Raw genomic sequence first — 27073 nt, forward strand, 5'->3', positions numbered from 1 at the left:
TCCAATGGTCAGGTGCGTCCTATGGAGCGAAAAAAATATGGTACTAAGGCTAAAAGTATAGCTCTTTAATTCAGAAAACTGATCCTTTATGAATATTTTAGATGGCCCTTTGACAATCTTTCCCCAAATTTGTAATTTATAGAAAAGGAATCTCACACACACCCCACCCCCCCGGTATGCTGTCCATTGTTTATGTACCTCCTATTAAGCTGATGGAGGGACGTGGGTGGCGCTGTGGGTTAAACCACAGAGCCTAGTAGGGCTTGCTGATCAGAACGTTGGCGGTTCAAATCCCCGCAACGGGGTGAGCTCCCGTTGTTCGGTCCCAGCTCCTGCCAACCTAGCAGTTCAAAAGTACGTCAAAGTGCAAGTAGATAAATAGGTACTGCTCCAAGTGGGAAGGTAAATAGCGTTTCTGTGTGCTGTTCTGGTTCGCCAGAAGTTGTTTGTCATGCTGGCCACATGACCCAGAAGCTATACGCCGGCTCCCTTGGCCAATAAAGCGAGATGAGCGCTGCAACTCCAGAGTCATCCGTGACTGGACCTAATGATCAAGGGTCCCTTTACCTTTACCTTTATTAAGCTGATGAATGCTTCCTCACATAGCTTCTTTTTCTTAGAGCAATTAAAATAGTTACTTTTGGAAGATCTCTCAATAAAACCACAAAGGCTATCTCAGCAATAGCTATGCCTTCCCATCAGTAGCAGAATTCAAATTTATTTTGGAAAGATAGGGAACATTAAGTGTTCAGCATTAATTGATTTTGTACAAAAAAAAAGTCCTTAATGCAATTCTATGTATATCCATTGGAGAGTCTCTCACTTCAGAAAATTTCTTTCTGCTTTTTATTTTCACAAAGAGAAACAATCTACAACAAATACATATGAGAATATTCTGGTATGCCACTATTTTGGACAAATAATAATAATTACCCATGTAAGTTGCTTTGAGTTGCCATGGCAAAAAAGCAACCAATAAATGTAAACAACAACAACAAATATTTATGGAGCTAAGTGTTTGAACGTTGGTGGCTCAAGATACTGTGCTTGTTAAAAGTCAGCTGTAGCTTAGAAGAGATACTGTGCTGTTTACATAAGAGAAGACTGTTCTCACCGAAAGAGTGGACTAGTTGTTTCGATGTGCATGTGCGTCTAGACCAAATGAGCCACCCACGTCATGGGGCTTGAACGTATAGCACAGCATGACTAAAATTAAATTTTTCCCAGCATCTTGGCAGAGTGAGTTACTGAATGAAATTAGCGGGCAAGGGGAGGGTTTTCTTGTTACTGTCTTCTGTTTTTCTCCACTATAGATAGACCCCTTCTGTACTGTTGGTTAGTTCCTTGTTGGCCCAGAACTGCATCTGAAGATCTAGTGTCCTTGAGATGTGGAGGCTTGCCAAGTTCAATAGATGTGCTCTCTCCCTATACTATTCACCATGTCTGCATCTTTGTATTTTCACAGATTTTGGGGCAACAGATCAATGATTTTATCCTTCCTGATGTCAACCTGATTGGGGAGCATTCGGAAGTTGCTGAGCTTGGAAGAATGCTTCAGCTTATTTTGGGCTGTGCTGTAAACTGTGAACAAAAACAAGGTCAGTTAAACTTTGGTGGAAAGGGTGCATCATTCAAACTGGACACACAAACAACTTTTCTTGCTTTGTTTAACAATATTTATATACCACCTAATAAAAACAAAAACCCTCTTAAGTGGTTTACATAAAGTAACAAAAATATGTTAGAAAATATCAATAAAATTAACAGACTTCAAAAACATGTAGACAATACAATGATCAAAATATAGATAAAATCAACAGGTTTTTTTAAAAATGCATAATAAAACTTCATGTTTGAGTAGGCTTGCCTAAGTAACAAGGTTTTTAGCAAGCATTGAAAACTATTCTTCTGCCTCATTTATGTTTATAAACAAAAAGCTGATCTTTACGATATGATAGATGGAAGCTTTAAATACTGCAGGAAGCAGAGAGCTATTTATCCTTCTGAATTTTGTAAGTATGGATGATTACGTGCCCAAATTTCTCTCGTACAGAGTATATCCAGACCATCATGATGATGGAGGAGTCTGTTCAACATGTTGTCATGACAGCCATTCAGGAGGTAAGGAATTGGATGGTGGTAAATGGAAGGCTGAGTTTGTTACAACTGCTTCAGTTTAGTGGAAAGAAGTAATTTAACAGAAAAGGGCATGGTATGTAAAAATGAGAAATATTGTCACCCTCTGATAAGCAAACTAAAATTTCTAATGTATATTGAATATTTCATAAACTGTTCCACTTTTCTTTAAATCTAGAAGATATAACCTTCTGGATACCAATACTAGTTTCCCTTCTTGTCTTTCCTTCCCTGTGGTTCCCGCAACAATTTAGAACTACTAGTTTAGTTTGCAGTAGAAGATTTGGCGATTGAACTTCATTTCCATTAAGGGTAACTAGGCTCACTGATGCTGTAATTCAGTGCACACATAAAAAGGTAAAGGTAAAGGGACCCCTGGCCATTAGGTCCAGTCGTGACCGACTCTGGGGTTGTGCGCTCATCTCGCATTATTGGCCGAGGCAGCCGGCGTACAGCTTCCAGGTCATGTGGCCAGCCTGACAAAGCCGCTTCTGGCGAACCAGAGCAGCACACGGAAACGCCATTTACCTTCCCCTATTTATCTACTTGCACTTTGACATGCTTTCGAACTGCTAGGTTGGCAGGAGCTGGGACCAAGCAACGGGAGCTCACCCCGTCGCAGGGATTCGAACCACCGACCTTCTGATCAGCAAGCCCTAGGCTCTGTGGTTTAACCCACAGCGCCACCTGCACACATACCTGGAAGTAAATCCCACTGAATTCCATGGGACTTTCTTCTAAGTAGGTATGCATAGGATTATGCTGTGATAATCATTAAATGTTATTTGAACATTGTTTTTAAAACTGGATGAGTGGTTTTCAGGTTAATTGTAATTAGATTTGATAGCACTATTTGCAGTATGCTAGCATAAAGGGACCCAGGTGGCTCTGTGGGTTAAACCACTGAGCCTAGGGCTTGCTGATCAGAAGGTCAGCTGTTCGAATCCCTGTGGCGGGGTGAGCTCCCGTTGCTCGGTCCCAGCTCCTGCCAACCTACGGTAGCAGTTCGAAAGCACATCAAAATGCAAGTAGATAAATAGGAACCATTACAGCGGGAAGGTAAACGGCGTTTCCGTGTGCTGCTCTGGTTCGCCAGAAGTGGCTTTGTCATGCTGGCCACATGACCTGGAAGCTATACGCCGGCTCCCTTGGCCAATAATGCGAGATGAGCGCGCAACCCCAGAGTCGGTCACGACTGGACCTAATGGTCAGGGGTCCCTTTACCTTTACCTTCAGCATAAAGGTGAACTATGAGTAATTAGTAGTATTGGAATAAGTAGGAAAACCAATGATCCACTTTTAAGTCCTCTTAATTTAAGAGTGCATGTTTAAAAATTTGTTTAAATCATTACCACTGAAATTAATAGGGATGAAAAGTGTTTTAAGGTTGTTTGGATTGTGTCCCCGAGTTCAGTTTAGCAGCTTAAGAAATACTAGAAACTGATGCGCTCTAATTGAAAGGAAGTGAAGGGAAGCCATTTCAGCTTTCTGTTTTAATGTTGCAAGTGGTGCAATTGAGAATGATGTAAATGTTGATTTGGATACTTCATAGGGCAGTGTGTTAGGCAATGTTTTCTTTGAACCCTGCTGCTTCTGAATGATCATTCGATTTATGAATTTAAGTGGAGTTGTTTTTTTCAACCCCTGCTGCATATTGCTAGTTCTGTATAGGGCATGAAACAGGATTCATAACTGGTTGGTCAACACTGAACAGGTTTTTCTGGGAGGGGCAGGTAATTTTATTGAATGTCTTACCAGCCTTAAAGCAAACTAGTCCATATGAAACAGCTACATTCCTACTAAAACATCATCCGACATGCTTAGAGAAAATGAACAGCTTAGTAAGCTGCCCTGTGACTCCTGGAGACAAAAGAAGGACTCTGGGAGTGCTTCCACACTTGCAGAAAAGGGCTCTACTCTAGTGCACTGCTTTTCTGCAATTAGCTGGAAGTAGCAAAGGTTTCACATAAAAATTAATATTCCACTGTATATTCCAGCAGTGCCCTTCCCTATCCTTCTGAAATGTCTGCTTGCAGGCTCCATTCAACAAATGTCCTTTCAAATGCCAGTTGAAAAGTTTCCTGTTTGCAAGTTTCAGCCTTTGTTTTTCACTTCCTCTTGATCACATCTGGGAATTAGTTATGAGTAACTTTGATTTGCATCTTGAATAGTCTCTCTGAATTGCTGCAGTGTCAGTTTCTCCTGCCGGGGTTTGTATGGCTTTATTTACTGATTTCCTCGCATTTTTCTTCGTACTGTTTTGCCACTAAAAATATAATAAATTCTGAGGGGAAATAGTAAAATGAGAATATAAATCAAATCAGTAATTAAAGCCTTCCACCTTTTCACAAGGAAAAAACCCCCATCATTGGAGCAATTTCAAGAGGGTTTTCATCATTAATCTCCAAGCCCAGAGCATGGAGTAGTATAAAAGAGGGAATTTGCAAAGAGCAAGGGTGGAATTCATTGTAGCGCTAAGTCTCTTGCAAAGGATAGAAATTGCAAAGAAAACAGCATGGAAGCAGTCTAGGTACTATGAAGCTAAAGCACCTTGGTCCTGAAGAGAGCATTCACTAATTTTCAGTAATTAGTTTTACTGGCTCTGGCTTTTGTCCAGCAGGAGTGCAGTGTTGACAACAAGCACATGCATAACAGGTGAGGGAAAGTCAGTGCATCGCACTTTCTGTGTTGGACCCTTTATAGCAGGAGTGGGGAACCTGTGGTTCTCTTGGACTGCATTGCCCATATTGGCCATGCTGTCTAGAGCTGATGGCTTTTGTCCAACAATGTCTGGAGGGTCACAGGTTCCCAATCTCTTCTTTATAGCACTTAAGGTTCTTTTGCAGTCAACAGGGAAGGTACTAGAACCATTCTGGTGTGCTTATTTTTCAACATTGTGTTTTTAAATTGTGCTTTAAGATGCTCATTCCTCTAGACCCCAGAATTTAAAATGTTTGGAACTTTCTGGGATCCAGGAAATCTAGGGAAAGCCTTAAGGTGAAGAAAGAAGGCAGACACAATTCCAAAAACTACTGAATTATTATTATTATTATTATTATTATTACACACATTTGAAAGTACATTGAGCAGGAAAAGCAGAGACCATTGCTGTGATGAAAAGCTTTATACCACACCTGAAACTCATCAGGCATCACATTTTCTAGATTGCTTCAATAAATGACAAGCAACAAATGGCAAACAAATAATAATGGATCATGCGTGAGTCCCTCAGACAAAATTTATATGGGTCTAGACTAGAAATCTATGTATAATTCAGCCACTTATTGGAATATTGCACAAAATGCCAAGTAATATCCTTGAAGGTACTGTATATAGTAAAGTATAATATTTATATTAAAAATATACTACTGCTCAAAGAAGTTAACTTTCATGCCATTTGTAAGGCATTGGGTAGGATCCTTAGTCTGTTGATGGGGTTGTAAGTCTTTATTTTCACCCTCTATGGTAACAGAGTATCCTGAACCTTTTGGTGCTTTTGTTCAAACATCTAGATAGGGGCTGAGGCCATGGCACACCTCAAAAGGTAGTGTTCTTGACAAGTTGCCCCTATTTGATGTATGTCATAGGGGCTATCCTTTACTCAGGAGCGACCCCAGTTGAGCAGCTGTCATGTGGGCTAGCTGGCTGGCTGGTTTAGGAAGTACCCAGTGCATGAGCCAAAATATCACCTCACATCTATAGTCAATTAAGTTGTGTCCTGTTTTTATTCCAAGATGGTGTAATGTGGTTCTTCCCCTTCATGGCACACAATTAATATTAATATTAAAACTACAATACTGCTCGGAGAAGTGAATTTTCATGCCATTGGCACACTTCATTCATGTGGTGACCTCATGTGAGTTTAAAATGCACATGATCTCCAACAATAACAATGTCTTATGTATATCTTCATCTGTTACAGACCTGTCCTGATCATAAATACTAAGGTTCTGTTTGCTTCTGCAGTTTTTCATACAACCCGGCCCTAATGTTCATTATATCCCATGAACTGTCACTGTATAAGCTGTAGCCCAGGTGCTCATTTTGCAAGATCAATTGGAAAAAAGACATCCAAGCATCCCAGCCTTCTATTTCCCCTTTATCCTTTACCATTGGCGCTGGTCATTTTTGTATGTGGGCGCTGTTACACATACCCATTCACATACTGAGTTATCCAACTGCACCTGCTAGTAGAAGCTGACAACCTGGCTCTTCCACAACCTTGGATACGGTCTGATTTATGATCATGCCTCAAGGTAATCTCTGCTTTTGATCACCGCACAGCATAAAACTTAGAACGTGAATAAGGGCATGCAGTTGCAAGCCCAGTCATGAAATTATGGCGTTGATAATTAATAAAACAAACGAAAACCTTGACCATTCAGTTCTAGGAGTGAGAAGTGTTCTGTCTGGTAAATGTACAAAGATAACTTTGGGATAGCAAGGGACTATAAAGTAACAAGGAATGTGGCAGGCTCAGACACATAGACACGGCCTAACGAAAAGGTCTCTTTCCTGCACCTGAGCCCCCTCTCTAAGCAGTGATGCAAAAGAGTATCTATTCTTGTGAAATCAACTAGTAAAAGTAAGTTATTTTCCTGATTGCTTACTTCTGACTTTCTTTTTGGGATATATATCTACAAACCCCAAAGTTTCTGAACATTTTAGACTGCCCTGTTTATTAAACGAATAAAAATACATTTTTGCTTTTTCTAATCCAGTGTAATCTAATTGCAGTTGATGAGTAAAGAATCTCCAGTCTCTGCTGGAAATGATGCTTACGTTGATCTTGACCGTCAGGTACCTAATGCCAGATGTTTTCTTTCTTTCTTTTTATTAGTGGAACTCAGTATGCAATTTTCTTGGCATATTGTAAATGAGCTACAGCTTGGGTTTTTTTTGCTTTTTGTTTTGCTTTTTTGAGTTTGTATCTTTAAAAAAAAATCAAAATGAGCAGCATACAACACATCTGAATCTAATTGTATATAAGCGTTATGTGTAGAATGCTTGATGTGGGCCATTTTATTTATAGAAAATGGGTAAGTGCTGTAACATTTTGGAAGGAATTGGTAGCTCAGTTAGGAGAGCACATCCTTTGCATGCAGAAGGTCCCGGGTTCAATCTGGGATGATTCCACTTTAAATAGGATCAAGTATCAGGTGAAAGGCCTCTACCTGATACAGTTTTGGACTAGATCGTAGGTAGGCAACCTAAGGCCCAAGTGCCGGGTGCAGCCCAATAGCTTTCTCAATCCGGCCCGCGAATCCGTGTTTTTACATGAGTAGAATGTGTCCTTTTCTTTAAAATGCACCTCTGGGTTATTTGTGGGGCATAGGAATTCGTTCATTTCCCCCCCCCCCCAAAAAAAATAGTCCGGCCCACATGGTCTGAGGGACGGTGGACTGGCCCACAGCTGAAAAAGGTTGCTGACTCCTGGATTAGATAGACAAGTTGTGTGACCTGATGTAAAATGGTTTGGTATGTTCCTAAATAACCCAGCACACTGTCTCTCCTAGTAAGGATAGAACCCAGGGGTCTATGCAGGTTTTACCTTTAATGTCTATTCCTTGTGTTTTGTTTCCCAGTCTTTTTTGTTGTGTGAAAAAGACTTCAAGCAAACAATATTCATTTCTTGCAATTATAAAGAAAAGTGGTTTTTTAAAAAAGCTTGTATTAACTTTGCATGATAATGTTTTTCTGTAGTGTTCTTAATGTACAGATCATAGGGCTCAGTGTGAATATGTAAAATACTTCTATTTCTTGTTTACATATAATTAGTGGTCTAACCATGATAGTAGTTGCCCTTTTAAGATACTGTAACTAGGCAATACAGTGGTGTATTGTAATTCCCAAAAATCATTTGTATATACTTCTGGTGCTTTCAGACAATTCTCTGCAGCATCTCCTAGCCCAAAATAAGCAAGGTTTTTTGCCTTTCTCTGGGATATTTTGCAGAAAAATGATTAGAAAATAAAACTAAGCTGTGCCTTGCATGCCTAGTTTCTTTTACTTGTACATGAATGGAAATGGAAATATATTGTGTTTTAAAAAATACAGTTGAAGAAAACAACAGAAGAACTAAATGAAGCCTTAGCAACCAAAGAAGAAATTTCTCAGAGATGCCATGAACTTGATATGCAGGTAAGCAGACTACAGCACAGTAAATGTAACATAAGATTTTTGGCATTATAAATCTCAACCTGTAGGAAATAAAATATTTTTGTATAACATATTACAGATATAGTTGTATATTTAAAGTGCATTTCACAATTATGTGTCTTGATTTGAGCATGGTCAATTATGATTTGACATGGAGTGGCTGGGGCAATCCGGTCAGATAGGCAGCATATAAATAATAAAATTATTATTGTTGGCATTACATGAAGCAAACTCAAGTTTGTGGGTTCACATCCCACTTCCCCTGTGCTCTCCCTGACTTCCCCTTTCATAGCAAACCAATCTGCCCAGTTTAGGTATTACAGCAAGTCATGATTTGTTGCAAAAGAAGAAGTCAGGGAGGAGGGAGGATGTGATCTGAACCATGTCTGTGGTGTTCCTATCTGTCCACCCATTACTAGTACCGTGTTTCCCCTTTTTTAATACGTAGTCAGAAAGTAAGCCATGGCAGCATTTTTTAGCATTAGTGAAACATAAGACACCCCCCAAAAATAAGGCATACCTCCATGCCGTGTAGAACGAGACCGTCGAGCGCCACAGCCAGCCAGTGGGACCCAGCCAGCCAGAGGGGCCTGGAACCGGCTGCTGCTGCAGCAGCGAGCGCCTGGAGTGCCCGCGCCAGCAGCCTGGCCTCTCTTTTTTTTGCCTGCCCGAGGCAGCCTGCCGCTCCGCCACCGGAACCGGCGGCTGCAGAGCAGAGCGCTCCGCAGCGCCGGGCAGAGCGCAGTGGCTTGGCCTCTTTTTTTTCCTTTTTTGCCTGCCGCCCCGCCACCGGAAACGGCAGCTGCACAGCAGAGCGCTCCGCAGCGCCAATCGCTCGGAGCACCCTGCAGCACTGGAGGGAGCGGAGCAGCCTGGCCTCTTCTTCTTCCTTTTTTTTGCCTGACACCTCGCCACCGGAACCGGAACCGGCCTGCTGCCTTGGTGCTTGGAACCGGCTGCTGCAGCAGCACCGCACAGAGCGCCCAGCAGCACCCCGAGCCAGCTGCCTGGCCCCTCCGAGGAGGCCTTAAGGTACAAGACATCCCCTGAAAATAAGACACCGTGGGGGTTTTTGAGTAAAAAAAAGAATAAGACGGTGTCTTAAAAAGGGGGAAACACGGTAGCTTACAGTCCATACTGTATATTTTAGCCAACTAAGTTTTGCTTAGAGTAGACACACTTAGAATAATGGACCCATACTAGTTATGTTCATTATTTTCAGTGCATCTACTCCGAGTATGACTAACATTGGATACAACCATATATTTTGTTGGTTCACTTGTATTTGAAGTTGCATTCACTTTCCTTATTGATAAAAGAATTTATCTATGCTCTTCCTGCCTGCCTTTGTAAGGCACCATTATTATTATTATTTTTCTTCCTTCATACTCCTTTGGTTGTCCCATTGTAGAATTGTTTCAACCCCTATTTGAGTTGCTTAGAGGGTATAGAGTTATCTTTGGTTTATGCTATGAGAATTACACACATATACCCCAAGCAGATTTCCCCCTGATTTTATTGTTAATATGTAGTTTGGCTCTGCACCTCTACGTTAGTTTTTGTTAAGACTTATTAGTGGCACCATCGTTTGCTTTTAGCTGTACCTTTGTCCGTTGTTGTGTTTTGGTAATAGGTCGCTACACTGCAAGAAGAGAAGAGTAGTTTGCTAGCAGAGAACCAGGTCTTGATGGAACGCCTAAATCAGTCTGATTCTATAGAAGATCCCAATAGCCCAGCGGGACGTAGACACCTGCAGCTACAGACACAGTTAGAGCAACTCCAAGAAGAAACTTTCAGGTACGAGTTTCATGGTGGTGTAAAGTCACAGCAGCCACCATGTATTGGAAAATAATGAATTCTGTCCAACTATATTAACTTGTTCAGTTATATTTTAATAACTTCACATTAGTTCATGAGTGTGGAATTACTATCTGTCCTCACCTCCCATACAGGTTGGTGGGACAATCTACCTTTCAACAATCTGCTATCCCACCACCTAACGTCCTTTGCACAAGGGACTTAAGAAATAGGGAACACAATGGTTTATCTTCTTTCATTTGTTTTCATTTGTTTTAGATCAAAGAACTTCCACAGTGGCACATAATTTTGACAATGAAAGCAATTGAAATGTTCACTGAAAGCTTACTATGAATGTTGCATTGAGAACTAGCACAATTTCACTTTCTAAACAAGAAATTAAAGTTGATCAGAAATTCACTTGTTTCCCCTCCCATTTGTTAGATTAGGGTGGGCAACTTTCAGACTACAGACCTTATTAGGTCTGGCGCAGTCCTGATTTCTCCTGCAAGGCCACCTCCAAACCATACCCACCTGTCTCAGACCTGGCATTATTATGTAATTTGTTGAAAGGTAAAGGGCAGGTGGAAGAGGCACAGCTTCCAGTGCATAATGGGGAGCCGTAAAATACACTCCTGATTGTACCTTGGCAGGGGAGGCTTGTTGAAAGCAAGAGAGCTGGGATAGACTGCCCTACTGATCTCCCTGTGGGAAATTCTGTAGCCAGTTGATTGCAGCAGAAAAGTTTCCTGGGCTTGGCTGCACTACTGAATTCCCCATGGGACCAATTCTTGAAGGGCCTTGCAAAGACCTGAGCACGACACTTTGAAAGCCCCTTGCTCCTTGCAAAGAGTCCTGCTCAGCTCTTTGAAGCACCAGTAATCAGTGGTGTTTCAAAGCACCGTGTAGGGCTCTTTGCAAGGAGTGCCCCCTCTCATCTGTTCTCTGGCAGGGTGAAGGGGGCGGTAAGGATCTGGCCTGCTGACCAACTACAGTTCCCTACTCCTGTGCTAGATGGAAGTTTGTCAGCTGGATGTGGGCCACAGAGCAAGGCCCATTATCTCTTTCCTCACTTTAAAGAGAGAAAACTATTTTAAATGCCTGCGTGCGAGAGAAAGAAATTCCACACTTTCATGTTATGCTGCTGTGTTTTGTGCGCAGCCTGGCCGAATGTGCTTTGTAACTGTGAAGTTTTTACTACAAGATGGCAGCAACTTACTTGAGTTCCTGATCAATTTATATAGCAAAATATGGTTTTGGTTGCAAGGTCACTGGAGGATAGAGCTTGAATGAGGCAACTCTGGCACACTGTTTTGGTATTTTCAGCCACCGTAATCTAAGTTTCTTTTATTAAAGAAACAAACAACTCAGTTGTGTCCTATCTGTGTTTCTTTGTTTTCAGGTTGCAAAAGAGGAAAATTTGAATCTTGCTTAGGAGCTGCTAAGCATTTTGTGTGTGTTGCCTTGTTTATTTGTTTATTAAAAAGAAATCTGTTGTGGTTTACAGATTAGAAGCAGCAAAGGATGATTATCGAATTCGTTGTGAAGAGTTGGAAAAGGAAATTGCAGACTTGCGGCAACAAAATGAAGAATTAACAAACCTGGCTGAAGAAGCACAGTCTCTGAAGGACGAAATGGATGTTTTAAGGTAAGCCAGTTCTCTGCCCAGAAGAAGGCATATTTCTTCATGGGGCTGATTCTCAAGTGATACATTCTATACACAGCTTTCTAATGGATGTTGCCTGTTCTGAAGAGGCTACACTGGCTTCCTGTCCATTACTGAGACAATTCATTGTGCTGGTTTTAAACCTAGCCCTAAATGGCTTAGGAACAGCCTACCTAATAGCTTGCCTCTGTCTGTATAACTCCCTCAACATTTAAGATCTGCCTCAATGTCCTCCCAGCATCTGAACTAAGGCTGGTGGTGTGATAACTGAGACAGGGCATATTCAGATGTGTCTTTTGCTTCTAGAATTCCCAGAGAGATTTCCTGGTGCAATCTTTGTCTTCCTTTTGTGCCAGGTGAAAATATCTTTGTTTGCCCTTGTCTTTTTGATTGCTTGATTTTATATTATGCTGGAATTCTGTTGTTATTTTGTAGTATGCTTTTTTTTTAAAAAAAAAATGCTTTCTAAGAGCTTTGGCCCAGCAGCAGCTAATAAATGCTTGCATTAAAACGCATTCAGCAAAGGTTTTCCACCTATGGAATCTGTGCAACATCCCTCCCTCCAGGCATTCATCTGACAAAGTGGACAAGTTAGAAGGCCAGGTGGAATCATACAAAAAGAAGTTGGAAGAGCTTGGAGATCTACGGCGGCAAGTGAAACTCTTGGAGGAGAAGAACACAATGTACATGCAAAATACTGTCAGCTTAGAAGAAGAGTTGAGAAAAGCCAATGCAGCCCGCAGCCAGCTGGAAACGTACAAGAGACAGGTGAGCACAGGAGTGAGTGAAATTGGAGCCACTCCATTTCCCCTCACTTATACCAGTCACCTTACAGTTTCTTCTGTTCCTCAGCCAAGCCAGTGACCAAAAAAACCCTTAATGAATTTTTCACATAAATGCTTTAAAACACTTTTCCAAATTTCATAAAATCCATATGATATTTTTGATTGAGAGTTGGACTTGGACTAGGGATGATTAGGTTTAAATTCCCACAGCTACAAAACTTGCTTGGCGACTGCTACTTTTAAAGGATCAGTCCTTAGAAGCGAACTTAGAAATAGCGGTGAATTTGTGAACAAGTAAAAACTAGAAGAAAAGCAATTATTAACAGACACATTTGATAGAATCTGGTCAACTATAATTATTATTAAAATGGCACATTTTAGATGAGTGTGTAATGAACAGCCAATAGTTTTTCAAACGGCGGTCATTATAATGTTTTGAAATTATAAACAAAGATAAAATACAATGCCTTTTGTTGTAATTATATTCTTTTGTACAAATGTTTTCAGTTGTTATATCAATTTTTTAATTTTTTTAAAAAAGTAAAATGGGGAAGGGAGTTAAAATGGGTTATTTACAGGACACTCTGGGCCCACGGTCCAAAAAAAGCTTCCAATTTGCCACATTTTGATTTAGTTTTATCCTTTGTTGCAAAATCATCCACCTGATTTTTCTCCATGTTTCTGAGGAAACAACAGCTTTGTCTTTCTTAAGGGTCCCTGATAGGGCTGAACAAATATTGCATTTATTTTATATAGCTGGCATAATAACAAGAAAAGCAAGCAAGACAGTGTGTTGAAGAGAGTGAGTTGAGATTCAGCTGCATTAATGTAGCTGTGTTATGGAGTAAGTTGTGAGATATCAGTAGCAGTCTGCTTACATCTTTGGGTACTTAATTCTGCGGGAGACAGCAGCTGGACACCAATTTCATTTCCATTAATACTTGCTTCTCCATATCTGCTGATATTACCACCAGTAAAGCGACAAATTGAGTAATAATTGTATTAATCTCAGTTTAGCAATTTCAGTATTTGAAAATGGAAGGCAGCTGTGATTGCCATTGAGTGAAAATCGACCGTTGATACAGCTCCCTTATCAGTCAATTCATTTCAATGAACCATAGTAAAGTTTACCAGTTTAGGGTTGGGATATACAGTAAAGCTAATCTGTACTTAACTGAAAATTTCTGAACTTGTCGTTACTGCACCCTAGGAAGATTGCGGCAGGGGAGTGCACAAGTCCAAGACTCACCTGGGCTCATTTTTGTAACGATAAAACATTTTTTATTGTTGCAAATGAATGTGCCATTGGCTCTTACAATGATTCATACATTTGTGTGTTATTGGTGACGTGATCCCTTCTTGCTCTTACAGGTAGTTGAACTCCAGAATAGATTGTCTGAAGAATCCAAGAAAGCAGACAAATTAGAATTTGAGTACAAGATGCTGAAAGAAAAAGTAGACAGTCTGCAAAAAGAAAAAGATGTATGTATCTAAATGTTGCTTTTTCATCCTTGATAGAAGCAACTTTATAAACTCTTATCTCTTAAAAGAGTTGGTTCTTTATGTTGTCCCCTTATAAATCCTAGGTTAAATGTCTTTTTCTGTGATGTAATGTAGTAGATTTCCGGGGTGCTTCTAAAAGCCTCTTCCAGCTCTTCTATTGGTTTCCTGCCTTCTTTATCTTTGTCTACCTTCTTTGACCTCCTCTCCCACTCTAAGTCTCCATGACAATTCCTAGTAACTTCTTTTAACTACTGCAACTGATCATGCTGTCTTACTTTCTGCGTGGTTTTTGTACAAGGCTCCATCACTGTTTCACATGTCAGTTCATATATATTGCCAAAACATGGTTTACCCCATGTCTATGGGTCAAGCTTGCATGCTGTTCCCTCTCTCACTCCACAGTTTATTTGTGGGTTTAGAGGGCCTGTGGAAGCCATGGTTTGCCACAAACCAAATAACTTAGCAATTCAGACAGGAATTGGGATGAAAGAGCATTGTGAGCACAGGGCTCTTTCTTGTTGGCATAAAACCATAGCTTGGAGTTACATGTCAACCAACCCATGGTGTCTATTTGTGCTCGCATTTTCATCTGTGGTTTTAGGTTTATGCAAATAATTCCCAGATCTACTTTCTCATACCTTGACTTTTTGTCTTCCGTGTGATTGTTTGATTTATGATGTTTCCTTCTGGATGTGGGTGTCTCTCATCTCAGATTTAATGTGGTGGAAACTGAAATGTTCACAGTCTACCTTAATCTTTCCCCATCCTATGCTTTTCCATCACTGTTTGTGATGCATTTATCTTTCTTGTTTACCAGAACTATAGTTAGTTAGCTCATCTCTGCATTCTTTTTGACACACTTTCAGGCAATGCCCCAGAGCTGGCATTTTCTCCTGCCACTTTCACTATCCTACATAAAAACTTCAGAATACCTTTCACAAAACATTCTATCACTAAGGTCATTGTACTCTTCTATTTAAATCTGCTTCTATACCTTGATTCTCTGTTGACAAGGTACATAAAATAAACTTGAAAAAGCTTTCAGTGTGCAGGGAGAAAATAGATTTGACTGTAACACCAGAGCCAGCTCAGCTGTCATCAACACTACTTTTCCCTTCTTCAGATGATATACATGAGTAGTTGTACAACCTTAGGTAGAAAAACCCTTATTTCATTAACTAGAGCAGGCTCTGTGGAAAAAGGGAGGTTTGTCTGTACATCAACGTCTTGCTCTTAATCTACTCGTTAAAAACCTGGGTCACTTTCCATCTTCATCTCTTCAGCTTGGCACAAGTTGACCCTTTCCTGCTGCACATATTTTCTTCCAACATCTGTGTTCGTTGCTTTTCCTTCCTGCTACTGTCTGTCTCGTTCTCGCCTTCCCTATGCTTGGAGGCACCTCTCTGTCTCTCCAGCCTAATGCTGTCTCCCCTTCCTCCCACAATTGCAACTGCTGTGTGAAAGCCTTATCTTGGTTCTTGCTTCATCGTTGTCTGCTTCCTAGGTGGAAATTAAATCTCTTTTCAACGTATTTCAGCATGATTCCTTTTTTGTTGTTTATTGTCAAGGGCCCTGCTGCCACCTTAGTGTAGGCCTGATTGGGCCATTTCTGAACCGACATACCATTCATACATTGAAAACATATAACGTATATTAATTTCAGGTTCTAAAGGGCCAAGCATTCTAGAGCAGTGGCTGTCTAGCTTTTTACATTCAAATACATTACTGAGTGCATGTTAGAACACTGAGATGTGGCTGAAAATGGCAGCCCCTTGCCAAGGCGGCCCCAGCCCTTCAACCCTCCCTCCACTAACAATTAGTTCAACTTGTCTGGCCTTGACACTGTTACGTTGTGCATTTTGCTGCATCACTCCATTTCATAGGTTGACAGTGGGCAAGTAAATGCACATTGTATGATGTTGGAACACTGACAAAAATTGAACTAGTTGCTATGGAGTGGAACCTGACACGGAACTCTTGGTTTTTGGCAACAACCCCTCGTTCAGTGTAAAAGAGGGTTTGACTGGAGGTGGTGGACTGTTGGGACATTCAATTAATATATAGCAGTGGGAGGTCTTTGTCTTCTTTCTGTTTAGTAGATGGATACAGCCAGCTCTAAACTGCTAGGCAAACAGGCATTATTGCTCTGGGGCTCACAAAGAGTTAATCTCTTTCTACTTTAAAGCAATGCTGCTGATGCCACAGTCCCCCAAAAAGTGCCATGGGGAATATATCAGATATTTCTTCACTGCATTACATTGCCCGTTTTCCTTCCCCATAACTTTCTGGAATTGCTAATACAATTTTCCAGTTAGTGGAAGGAACTATTTGATAGTTGGCACTGACATTTTTCCTCTGCTGTTCAAAGCCCTGCATGATGTTGATGGGTTTGAGATTCCACAAGTCTGTGTAGTCTGGATATATTTACCTACTGCATATTAAGCCCTTTCAGAAGACAAACTAGCAGATATTTCATTTCATTTCTTTTAGTTTTGCTTTGAAGTTCTTCACATGGAAGACTTTTTTTGGATACATAGATGATTAAAATCCTTACATGCAATGGTAGCCATTTTAGCAGTGCTTTATGAGTTGACTTGTAGAATTGTCAAATATTTATCTATGTTTTTCTTTTTATGTAGCGGTTAAGAACGGAGAGAGATTCCCTGAAAGAAACCATTGAAGAGATTCGATGTGTACAAGCACAAGAGGGGCAGCTTACTACTTCAGGTAAAGAAAATCAAGATTATGAGATTTCACCTAAAACATCATGTAGAGAGTGTGGTGTGTGAGATACTGTACAAGATTTTGTTGTGGCATTTCAGGGAATAGGTTGGTGCTGTTATTCATGAGTATATTTTAATAATCTGTGTGCCTCAGTTTAGTATCCTTTGCTGGGTCTCTTTTCCATTGATATTCCTTTATTGCTCTTCCCACATTTTGGTTTACATTGCATGGAATAAATAAATTGGTTGATGCTGAGAAGAAGGTCATTTGCTTTATGGTCCTAGGGTGTAAGAGTAGGTTCCTTCCATATGGAAGATAAAACATGCAGGGAGGGAGGGAGAGACTTCAGATGTTATAAATAAACTTCTTTTTTCAGAGCACTTGAATTCTAGAGAATTGGAGGATCAGGCTGTTTCTCACAATATCATAAAAATCTCACAGTGGTTTGCTTCATGGGTGATAAAAGGTGTAACAGTCTATTGAACTCTAGCTCATTTGCCTGTTCACCTGGAGCAGTCCTCCAAGGGTTCATGCAGATTCAGCAATTTGAGCTCAAAATGCCTTAATTCAGAATTTTTGTCAAGCACTTGGGTTTCATTAATCAAAATTAAGTTATAGATTATATCAGTTACTTTTCACGTCTTTCTATTGTATCATGAAAGTTGGAATATGCATAGAAATACATTTGAAATCATTTGTTTCTGTCGCATCCTAGATTAGCCCTACGTGATATAAGCATTTCCTTTTTCACTCTTTAAAATAGGATTGTTGCCCCTGGGAGGTCAGGAATCTTCTGACAGTTTAGCAGCTGAAATTAGTACCCCTGAAATCAAGTAAGTCTGAATTATATGGTCCTCTTTATGTCAGGATGTGTAGGTATGCATTTAGCATTGTATATCATTAAAGTTTTCATTAGTAGTAAGAGAAGCTGTTGTTATCAGTCTCCACTGTTTATAATGTTCCCTCCCCCCAATGTTTGGTAAGGCAGTTCTTAAAATACTGTTCCTTCTGTGTACTGATGTGTTCTTCTGAGTCCCATTGCTAAATTTCTAATCCTGGCTCTCATCTTGTTTATTCAAGGGAAAAACTCATTCGCCTTCAACATGAAAACAAGATACTAAAGTTGAACCAAGAAGGATCTGATAATGAAAAAATTGCCTTGTTACAGAGCCTTCTGGATGATGCTAATCTCCGAAAGAATGAATTGGAGACTGAGAACAGGTAAGAAAGGGCTGTTTTTCCTTCAAAATGGGGCCATATTCCTCTTTTCTTCAGTTCTACTTGCCCTGTGACAAAGGTTATGGGCTCTAATAGCTTTACCTTTCACTGATCATACGACATGACAAAAGTTCTGTTTCTGCAGTGAATTCCACAGTATTTTAAGGGGAGATGCATGTACCCATGGTAAACATGATAATATTTGAAAGGAAGAAGAGCATACTTTTTGAAGAAGGCCATTGTGTCTGCAGATATTTGGTAAACACACTTATAAGCCACAGCTGACCCTGGGATATGTTTATTGCATGTTTGAAGATCTTTGTTTGCCCCCTTCATATGCTGCTGTGGTCATCATGGGAGACACTTTTCACATACACCTATGTTTGTACTGTGTAATGCATTCCTAAATCTGTACAAAATGCAAAAAGTGTAGGTCTTTGAAGTGTAGGTCTTATTGAAGTCTTATGACACATGCTATATGTTTTTTAAGGTATCTCTAAAATTCTTCAAGCTTAAAGACCCGGTTTCTCCTTTCTTCTCTCCATTCCACAAAAGATCATACTCTCTGGTGAAATTATGCTTCTAAACTGGGGCTCTAGGAAGTCTTCTAGCCACAAGCTTTATCCCTGGGAGTTCAAAGGCATGCCCTGCCAAGCTCTGCTTTATTGAAGACTGAGACAATGGGATTCTGGAAAAGTTTTAATGTCAGAGGGGTTTTCTTATACTGTGTTAATATTTTCTTAGTAATTTTCCTTTGGAAGCAGCTTGCAAGGTGCTGTATTCAGCAAGAGATGGCAATCAATAATGCTCTTTTAGATGGCCTTTAATTCATCACACTATAAAGTTTGTTTAACAAGGCCCTATTATTGTCAGTTCCCCATTTGGTTGGAATGACAGAGGGTCTTTTCTGTTGCCATGCCCTGACTTTGGAATTCCCTGCCTACAGAGGTTTGTTTTGCTGCCTCCTTGTTGGCCTGCCACCTTAGTGTTAAGGCCTTTGGCCTTATCATAATTACTTGTCTATTAGATTTTTATTGCTGCTATGTTTAACTTCTTCAATTGCTACCTTGCTATTTTTCACATGTTTTATGATCTCTATTAGCCACCTTGAAATGCACAAGGAAAGATGAGGCTATCAGTGTGTTTAAAAATAATACTTTGTGCCACTTGTTCAAATGCTGTATGAATTGCACACTGAATTGTAAACAAAATTGGGCAACTATGGTTTCTTTTTTTAAGGAGAATAAATAAGACTTAATAGTTGTGTCTGAGAAGAAAGTGATTTTTTTCTTATTATTATTTCTAGGCTTGTAAATCAGAGACTGCTTGAAGTACAATCTCAGGTTGAAGAACTGCAGAAATCCTTACAGGAGCAAGGTTTAAAAACAGAAGATGTAAGTGGAAAAAGACAAAAAACTTCTTGCAATCAGTTTATGCTAACTTTTCCAGCGCCTGATATTCTAACTCAAATCGACTTTAAATTTTCTGCAAAGCTTCATTTGCTTTCACATGTAAAAATAAAATGATGTGAGTCCCTAGTTCTAACTATTTTTAAATGGGAGCAGAGTTCCCAGTTTCAACTAAGAAGTTTCCTGCTGGCAAGCCTAGGCAATATGGAGCAACTGGGTTGATCATCTGTTTGGTGTGTTCACTGTGCAGGACCACCATATAAACACTGAATCATAGGTGGCTAACTCGTGGGCCTCCAGGCATTGTAGAACTACAGTTTGCATCATCTGTGGCACAGTGAGTCAGTGTGTCTGACTGTTAACAAGAAGTTTGTTGGTTCGAGCCCACCCAGGGATGGTTGTGGGCAGGATATTCCTTCATTGCAGGGGGTTGGACTAGATGATCCTCAGGGTCCCTTCCCACTCTGAGTCTTTGAAGTTGTGATTCAGCAGTAGCTGGAGGCCCACAGACTAGCAGCCCATGCTCTTAAAAGCATTCAACAAAGTGTCAGTTTTGGGTTTTTTACTTTTCTTTGGATGTATACCGTGTTTCTCATATTATAAGACATGTCTTATATTTATTTTTTCCTCAAAAAAACACACTATGGCTTATTTTCAAGGGATGTCTTATTTTTTTCCTTCTCCTCCTGCCGCGGCCGGCATTGCTGCTGCGCCTATCACTATGTCTTATTTTCGGGGTATGTCTTATATTCCTTGAATGCTTAAAAATCCTGCTATGGCTTATTTTATGGGTATGTCTTAAAATATGAGAAACAGGGTATGCTGTACAACCCCAGCCACTTTAGAATGGAAAAAAAAAGATTTGCATTTTGTATCATTGTTAGGTGGGATGCCATTCACCTCATCTAATTACTTTTGGTTGCTTTCGCATCTAGTCCTTACCTTCCTGTGAAACTCTCATGGTGCCATGAGTGACCTCAGCCATCTTTTTTTTTTGAAAGTCTTGGTCGAGTTGATATCCGTGTGTGTGTTTTATTTGAAGATGTCTCATTGCAGCATTTGTGTTTTAAATAGAGCACTTATTCATATACTTGAAACGGGTTTGTGCTAGCTTTCCACAGCTCTCTAGAGGATGAGAGAGGAGGAAGAGACGCTAGAGAGCAGAGAGAGAAGAAAATGTGCATGCTCTGAGAATGCCTTGCTTTAAATGTGTTCTCTTCAGAAAGATACTAAGATAGTTTATTCTGTTGGCTGCTGTTTGCTTCGTACTAATCTGTTGCCTCTGTCTCTCGGCACGGGTTTCTGCTGAAGGCTATTGTGAGTATGGCTTCCTATTTACTTCAATCTGCTCTTAATCAGTCAATGTCGATTTGTGGCTCTGTTTTTTCTTTTTAAGAGAAACTTAAATGGATAAAGTTTTCGTTCTTATTCATGTTATGTCTCACACTTTCTATGTGTTGTGCACCTGTGGTTTAGCAGAACTTTAGGGGTGTGCATCTCCCAAATATTTTTATGTGTGTTGTCGTTGTGGCAATGCTTCAGCTGCGTTTGTTGTATGCTTCCATAGACACAGGTGAAGAAGTTTGCAAGAACTGCAAACAACACGATTTCAGTTATTACAGAATTTAATTTGTAGTTAATGCTTTTACATTATTTTCATGTAGGCGTTTCCATGCAGGACTGAGCCACATTAAATTTTACATTTATTGCGGTGTTCTCACATTGTTCTTATGATACAAATCATGACATGGGCTGTAAATCCCTTGTTTCTTAAATAGGGGTGCCTTAATATTTTATAACATTCCTAAATGAACACACTTCTGTGTAGGAATTGGCATGAAACCCATATATGACTCAGCTGCACCTTCTGAAGGGGAGGGCATTGGAGAGCATCACCGCTCCTTTGCAAATGTTGCACACGGCAATGTACATGTCGATTGCATGTGCAAGATTTTTACATGAGACTTGCAATATGCTCATCAAAACCTAGCTATACATTTTTTAACAATTTAGAAGTGGTTTTAACAAATTTATGTACTATGCATTCTTATATACAGGTGAAACTCGGAAAATTAGAATATCGTCGAAAAGTGCATTTATTTCAGTAATGCAATTTACTATTTCTTATTTTTCTTTTAATTTTTACAAATGCATTATTTTGGAAATTCCACAGTAATAAAACAAATAGTTACAATAATACAAAAATAAACATCGCTATTACATTTCATTAATTACATTCCATTTATAATTGACCCGCCTAACGACAAATAATTACAATTACAACAAATAAAGGCTTGACATATCTTGCTTTGCATGTCATGCATCTATCTCATATACTGTATTGGTTTCACCTTTTAAGTTGCATTACTGAAATAAACGCACTTTTCGATGATATTCTAATTTTCCGAGTTTCACATGTATTTAGAAAGCAAAAATTTTCCATACTTGGTCAAGTTAGTGCATTTAGATCAACACTGCACATATGCTATGAGCCTTGTCTACATACTTGAAACATACGTTGCATGTATGTAGCAGCTATGTTTTTGGCTTGTGTGGCACCGGTTAACTCCCTAGACCTTATCTCATTTTTTTTACAAAGTCGCTGAGGGTAGTAGCTGTGTGACAATTGACAAAGTTGCTTCCAGAACAGAGCAGCCACATACCCAGCCTGTAACATAGCATGCCCAATGCAGCTGTGGGTCAGTTCATGCAGCAGGCACTAAAGGAGACCTCGCTGCCTGGCCATGCATACAGCTTGGAGGGTGCCGCTACTTTTCACTGACCTTCTGACAGCTTCAAGGATTCCTTCATCTTTCGAGGTGGGTGAGTGAACAGGTAGCTGCTACAGATGGAATGGGTCACGTAGGACCTTGCTTAGGGGCTGCTGTGTGAACTGGACTTGAAATGAATTTATCGATGCACATTACATTGTACATGAGCGGTACAAAGCAGAACAACCTTAATTAAAAAAAAACATTTTGTTAAATTGTAAAAATGTTAGTTCCGCCCATAAAATACATCTATATGCTAATGTTGGCAACAAAACCCTGTGGTGTGCTTTTGTCAGAGAAAAGCTACTTTTGGCAAGGGGGTGATATTTGGAATAAGAGCAGGTGGTCCTTAACCTTTCCCTGCTCCAATTCTCACGCCTCCCCTAGTAAGATTCCAGGTTTATATTTGTTTTTCCTTGCTTTCACATGCCTTGCACAATGAGAAGAAAGGAACTTAAGAGGGTCCAGCTGAAAAATATTAAGTACCTGAGGCCGCCCATTTAGGCTTTGTTGCACACATTTGCTTTGTTTGCTTTGTTTTTTTTGTTCTACCCTCAGTTTTCAAATCTATGCTGCAATGAATGCTTCAAATAAAACTTTTTTCTTTTGTTTTTAGTCAGGCATTCTGAAAAAGAAGCTGGATGAACATCTGTAAGTAGTAAAATGTTTTCTACTACTTATGTAAAACAATTACTGTACAGTGGTACCTCAGGTTACAAATGCTTCAGGTTACAAACTCCGCTAACCCATAAATAGTTAAGAACTTTGCTTCAGAATGAGAACAGAAATCGTGCTTTTGTAGCGCGGCAGCAGCAGCAGGCCCCTTTAGCTAAAGTGGTGCTTCAGGTTAACAACAGTTTCAGGTTAAGAACGGACCTCCGGAATGAATTAAATTCTTAACCAGAGGTACCACTGTATTCTTATCCCAGGCAGCGTAGTTAGGAGTGAACCAGCTGAAGATGGTTAATACATTGAGCATTTTTTTTTTTTTAGATCCTAACCCTAAATATTTTTTATTGAAAAGTTAGTACCACCAGTTCAGGGTATCTTGGGACTGTATTGTTAGCTTAATGAATTTTACCGATAGGGATCAGGTGGCATATATTTTGTTAAATTTGACAGAAGTTTTAGAGTGTTATTCTGAAATAGGAATTTTCCAGGGGAAAGTAGTTCAGCAACCAGTCATACTCTGGCTCTACTTTTTTTAATAGTGAAAAGCTGCATGAAGCTAATAATGAGCTTCAGAAGAAGCGAGCTATCATCGAAGAGTTAGAGCCTCGATATAACAACAGTTGTAAGTACGGTAGTTTTATATTTTGCCTCATAACTGAGTTTTATTGTTATAATCATAAAACTTCTTTCAGAATGTATTAACAAATGTATTAACACAGCTAATTTAGGACTCTGCATTTGGTTTATTTACCATCCAGTTGTTTTCCTTTAAATCAGCTAAACCCTGATAATTGTTTGGCTCTTTTCTTCATTTAGAACACAGTGTTGTATGTTTGTAACTGGCACTCACTCTAAATGGCAGAAATTAAATAGTCTGTCATAGGTAGCCTCCATTTGTAATATATACCACCACTGTGTGGAGACAGGTAATTGCAAGGCTGTCCCAAGACATTTGGCTGCCTGTAGCAAAACAGCAAATTACATCCCCTAACTCCCCCACCTCCCAATGCAAGAAAATCCTACAAACACCTCTCCCCCGGAGTATAAATAAATAAACAAAGAACATTTTGCTGCCCCTTAATTACACCTCAAATCTTCTGCTTGAGGTAGACACTGCACTCTCCTTGCCATGAACATTCCCAATACATATGCCAGAATTAGGCTTGTCAACACCTTAGTTTTGAGTATCCTGTCCAGTCTCGGAAATCCATTTGCACAACATCATTTAAATGGTGTACTAAACTCCCTAACAGCAGTTTAATTGATTCACGTTCCTTGAAGAACTCGCGATAAAAAAAACATCCACGCAAATTAAATCCAAAGGAAGAGGAGGACACAAGGTTTGGTGAACTCTGCTGCCAAGTTTTACTCTGCATCTCCATTGTTACGCTGGGTGGAGGGGTTTCAACCTCCCCACCGAGTGTGTGTGTGTGTGTGTGTGTGTGTGTAGGTGTACTATAGGTATATATAGAGAGAGCTGTCTGACTTGAACATCATGTTTATGTGCAATGTGGGGCGTGTTCTTGGGGGAGAGTGTTTACAAGCCAGCAATCTTCCCTGTGAAAGGGATTGGATTTTCATTTTAAAATATTCTTAATAGCCCCATAAACGCACCTATCTTTTGAAACTTACTTTAAAAAGTGTTCCTATAAGCTGTCAGCAATACCTGAAATGTGACATCTTCTCCCAATAAAGCTCTCAAAATAGAAGAATTGCAGGAAGCTTTGCGTAAAAAAGAAGAAGAAATGAAGCAAATGGAGGAACGATACAAGAAATACTTGGAAAAGGCTAAAAGTGTGAGTATCTTCTGTTCTGCACCATGTTCCTTAGAGGGCTGAGACTTCTCCTCCCTCTGTAGCCCCACAGAATTATCAATTGGAATTGACAATATGCCAATCCCAAGAATGAGTTAGATAATGTTTTAAGATTATTATTATTTTAATTCTGCAAGCTCTGTGTACCTTGTTAAGGATCCACAGCGCAGTTGGTAGAATGCATACTTTGCATTCGGAAGGTTCCCAGGTTCAATCTCTAGCATCTCCACCTAAAGGAATTGGGACGTAGGTGATGGGAAAGACGTCTGTCTGCCTTGAGACCCTGCGGAGTCACTTCCAAGAATAACAGACAGTGCTGGGATAGATGGGGAAATAGTGTGACCGAGGAGAAGGCATTTTCCTGCGTTCCTACTTTGAGCTGTATGGTTCTTGCCCCTTGCAGGTGATCCGTACTTTAGATCCCAAGCAGAACCAAGGGTCGGCACCTGAGATTCAGGCACTGAAGAATCAGCTGCAAGAGCGTGAAAGGATGTTCCATTCTTTAGAGGTAACTTATGCTGGGTTAGCCCAAATTGTTTTCACTTGCGTTTAACATTGGGCAGGATTCAACCAACAAGTCCCGCCAATGGAAGCCTGTACGAAGATGTCTACTTGTGCAGTGGGGCTCCCCCCCCCCCCCCCGCTCACCACCACACCCTTCAAAATTGACTTGGGGGGTAAGGAGAAACACACCCCAGAATAGTTTGCAAGCAGGAGGAGAAGGGGGGGGGTTCTGTTTTGGAAGCTGAAAAGCTTGCACCGATGGAACGATTGCCATGGGGCTACATTGAATTTTCCCTGGAGGGACATGGGTGGCGCTGTGGGTTAAACCACAGAGCCTAGGGCTTGCCAGTCAGAAGGTCGGCAGCTCGAATCCCCGCAACGGGGTGAGCTCCCGTTGCTCGGTCCCTGCTCCTGCCAACCTAGCAGTTCGAAAGCACGTCAAAGTGCAAGTAGATAAATAGGTACCACTCCAGCGGGAAAGTAAATGGTGTTTCCGTGCACTGCTCTGGTTCGGCAGAAGCAGCTTAGTCATGCTGGTCACATGACCTGGAAGCTGTAAAGCGAGATGGGCGCCGCAACCCCAGAGTCGGTCACGACTGGACCTAATGATCAGGGGTCCCTTTACCTTTATCCCACCCTGACACCTTATTGCCAAGGGTGGGTAAGACATCTGTAATAAATAGCAGTACAGTGGTACCTCAACTTACGAACGACTTGACAACCGAATTTTTCGACTTACGAATGGGGCAAATGGCCGCACGCTTACGAATTTCTTGACATCCGAATGGAAACCGCGGCGGTTTTAGATAGGGTTTTTTTGACTTACGAATTTTTAGATGGGGTTGCTTAGACTTATGAATTTTTCCATTTCCAATGCATTCCTATGGGAAATCGCGTTTCCAATGGCGCTTTTCGACTTACGAATTTTTCGACCTACGAAGGTGCCTTCAGAACGGATTAAATTTGTAAGTGAGGCACCACTGTATAGTGGAACCTTGCTTTTCAAATGTAATCCATTCCGGAAGAATGTTCCACTTCCGAAACATTCAAAAACTGAGGACCAATGGGCAGTCGGCAAAATCCATTGAAAAAAATGGAAAGACATGCAGCAGAAGCCATTTGAAAACGGAAGCAATTACTTCCAAGTTTTCGGCGTTTGGGTTCTGAATCGTTTGTCAATAGAGACGTTCGAGAACCAAGGTTCCACTGTAGTATTAACTTGCAGATCAGTTCTATGCATGTTTTCTCAGAAGCAAGTTCCACTGATTTTCCAGCGGGCTTATCCTCAGGCAAGAAAGCAATCCTGTCCCTCCCCTGATGCTGATGGTTGAGGGCGAGATTTGCATTGTGAGCATCTGCCTCTTCATCACAGAGAGGAATATTGCCAGTCAGAGGGACTTCTCCTCTCTGTCAGAGGTCCCAGCTTTGCCCAGGCAGGCAGAAAGCCACCACTAGCAGATCTCCTTCCAGTGGTAGCAATTGGCATTCCCCCCCCAAAAGGGGGGGTGCAATGCCTGCAGCTCTGGAGCTGGCATAATGAACAACTGCTCCCTCACAAGCGCACCTCCACTCACAAACCTTTTGCCCTGGTTGGTGTGAGTGCCAGAGCTCCAGATGCAGCAGGAGATCTGCCACTTCACCCTTTCCTGGCCCCAAGTTAGGATTGCTCTATCCTTGTGCATAGAATTGCAGCACTGTTGGCAATTATATTGTGCTCTTGAATGTTCACTGTTGGGTTAAGTTTTCATCCTGGGCTCCTAATTTGAAGTAGCAGCATGAATGTAAAAACAGGCAGCCGTGCACCATGTAAAGGTAAAGGAAAAGGACCCCTGGATGGTTAAGTCCAGTCAAAGGCAACTATGGGGTTGTGGCACTCATCTCGCTTTCAGGCCAAGGGAGCCTCCGTTTGTCCACA

The 27073-nt window shown here is 40.6% G+C and overlaps 1 protein-coding gene across 5 annotated transcripts in view; it reads left to right on the forward strand.

Annotated features, from left to right (window-relative positions):
- HOOK3 (hook microtubule tethering protein 3) overlaps nucleotides 1-27073 on the forward strand; it is a 58522-nt gene that overhangs the window by 21203 nt on the left and 10246 nt on the right. For all 5 annotated transcript variants that reach the window (XM_088658533.1, XM_088658534.1, XM_035097011.3 and 2 more), the window contains 16 exons: nucleotides 1466-1598; nucleotides 2054-2121; nucleotides 6874-6936; nucleotides 8194-8277; nucleotides 9929-10092; nucleotides 11600-11740; nucleotides 12325-12526; nucleotides 13915-14025; nucleotides 16686-16773; nucleotides 17534-17603; nucleotides 17851-17991; nucleotides 19295-19382; nucleotides 22785-22819; nucleotides 23380-23462; nucleotides 24536-24636; nucleotides 25058-25162. In XM_088658533.1, the coding sequence (XP_088514659.1) occupies nucleotides 1550-1598; nucleotides 2054-2121; nucleotides 6874-6936; nucleotides 8194-8277; nucleotides 9929-10092; nucleotides 11600-11740; nucleotides 12325-12526; nucleotides 13915-14025; nucleotides 16686-16773; nucleotides 17534-17603; nucleotides 17851-17991; nucleotides 19295-19382; nucleotides 22785-22819; nucleotides 23380-23462; nucleotides 24536-24636; nucleotides 25058-25162 (1593 nt within the window). In that variant the 5' untranslated portion in view covers nucleotides 1466-1549. The remainder of the gene's footprint in view (nucleotides 1-1465; nucleotides 1599-2053; nucleotides 2122-6873; nucleotides 6937-8193; nucleotides 8278-9928; nucleotides 10093-11599; nucleotides 11741-12324; nucleotides 12527-13914; nucleotides 14026-16685; nucleotides 16774-17533; nucleotides 17604-17850; nucleotides 17992-19294; nucleotides 19383-22784; nucleotides 22820-23379; nucleotides 23463-24535; nucleotides 24637-25057; nucleotides 25163-27073) is intronic.

Source organism: Zootoca vivipara, chromosome 15 (genome assembly GCF_965207765.1).
Source record: "Zootoca vivipara chromosome 15, rZooViv2.hap1.1, whole genome shotgun sequence".
NCBI classification, from domain to species: domain Eukaryota; kingdom Metazoa; phylum Chordata; class Lepidosauria; order Squamata; family Lacertidae; genus Zootoca; species Zootoca vivipara.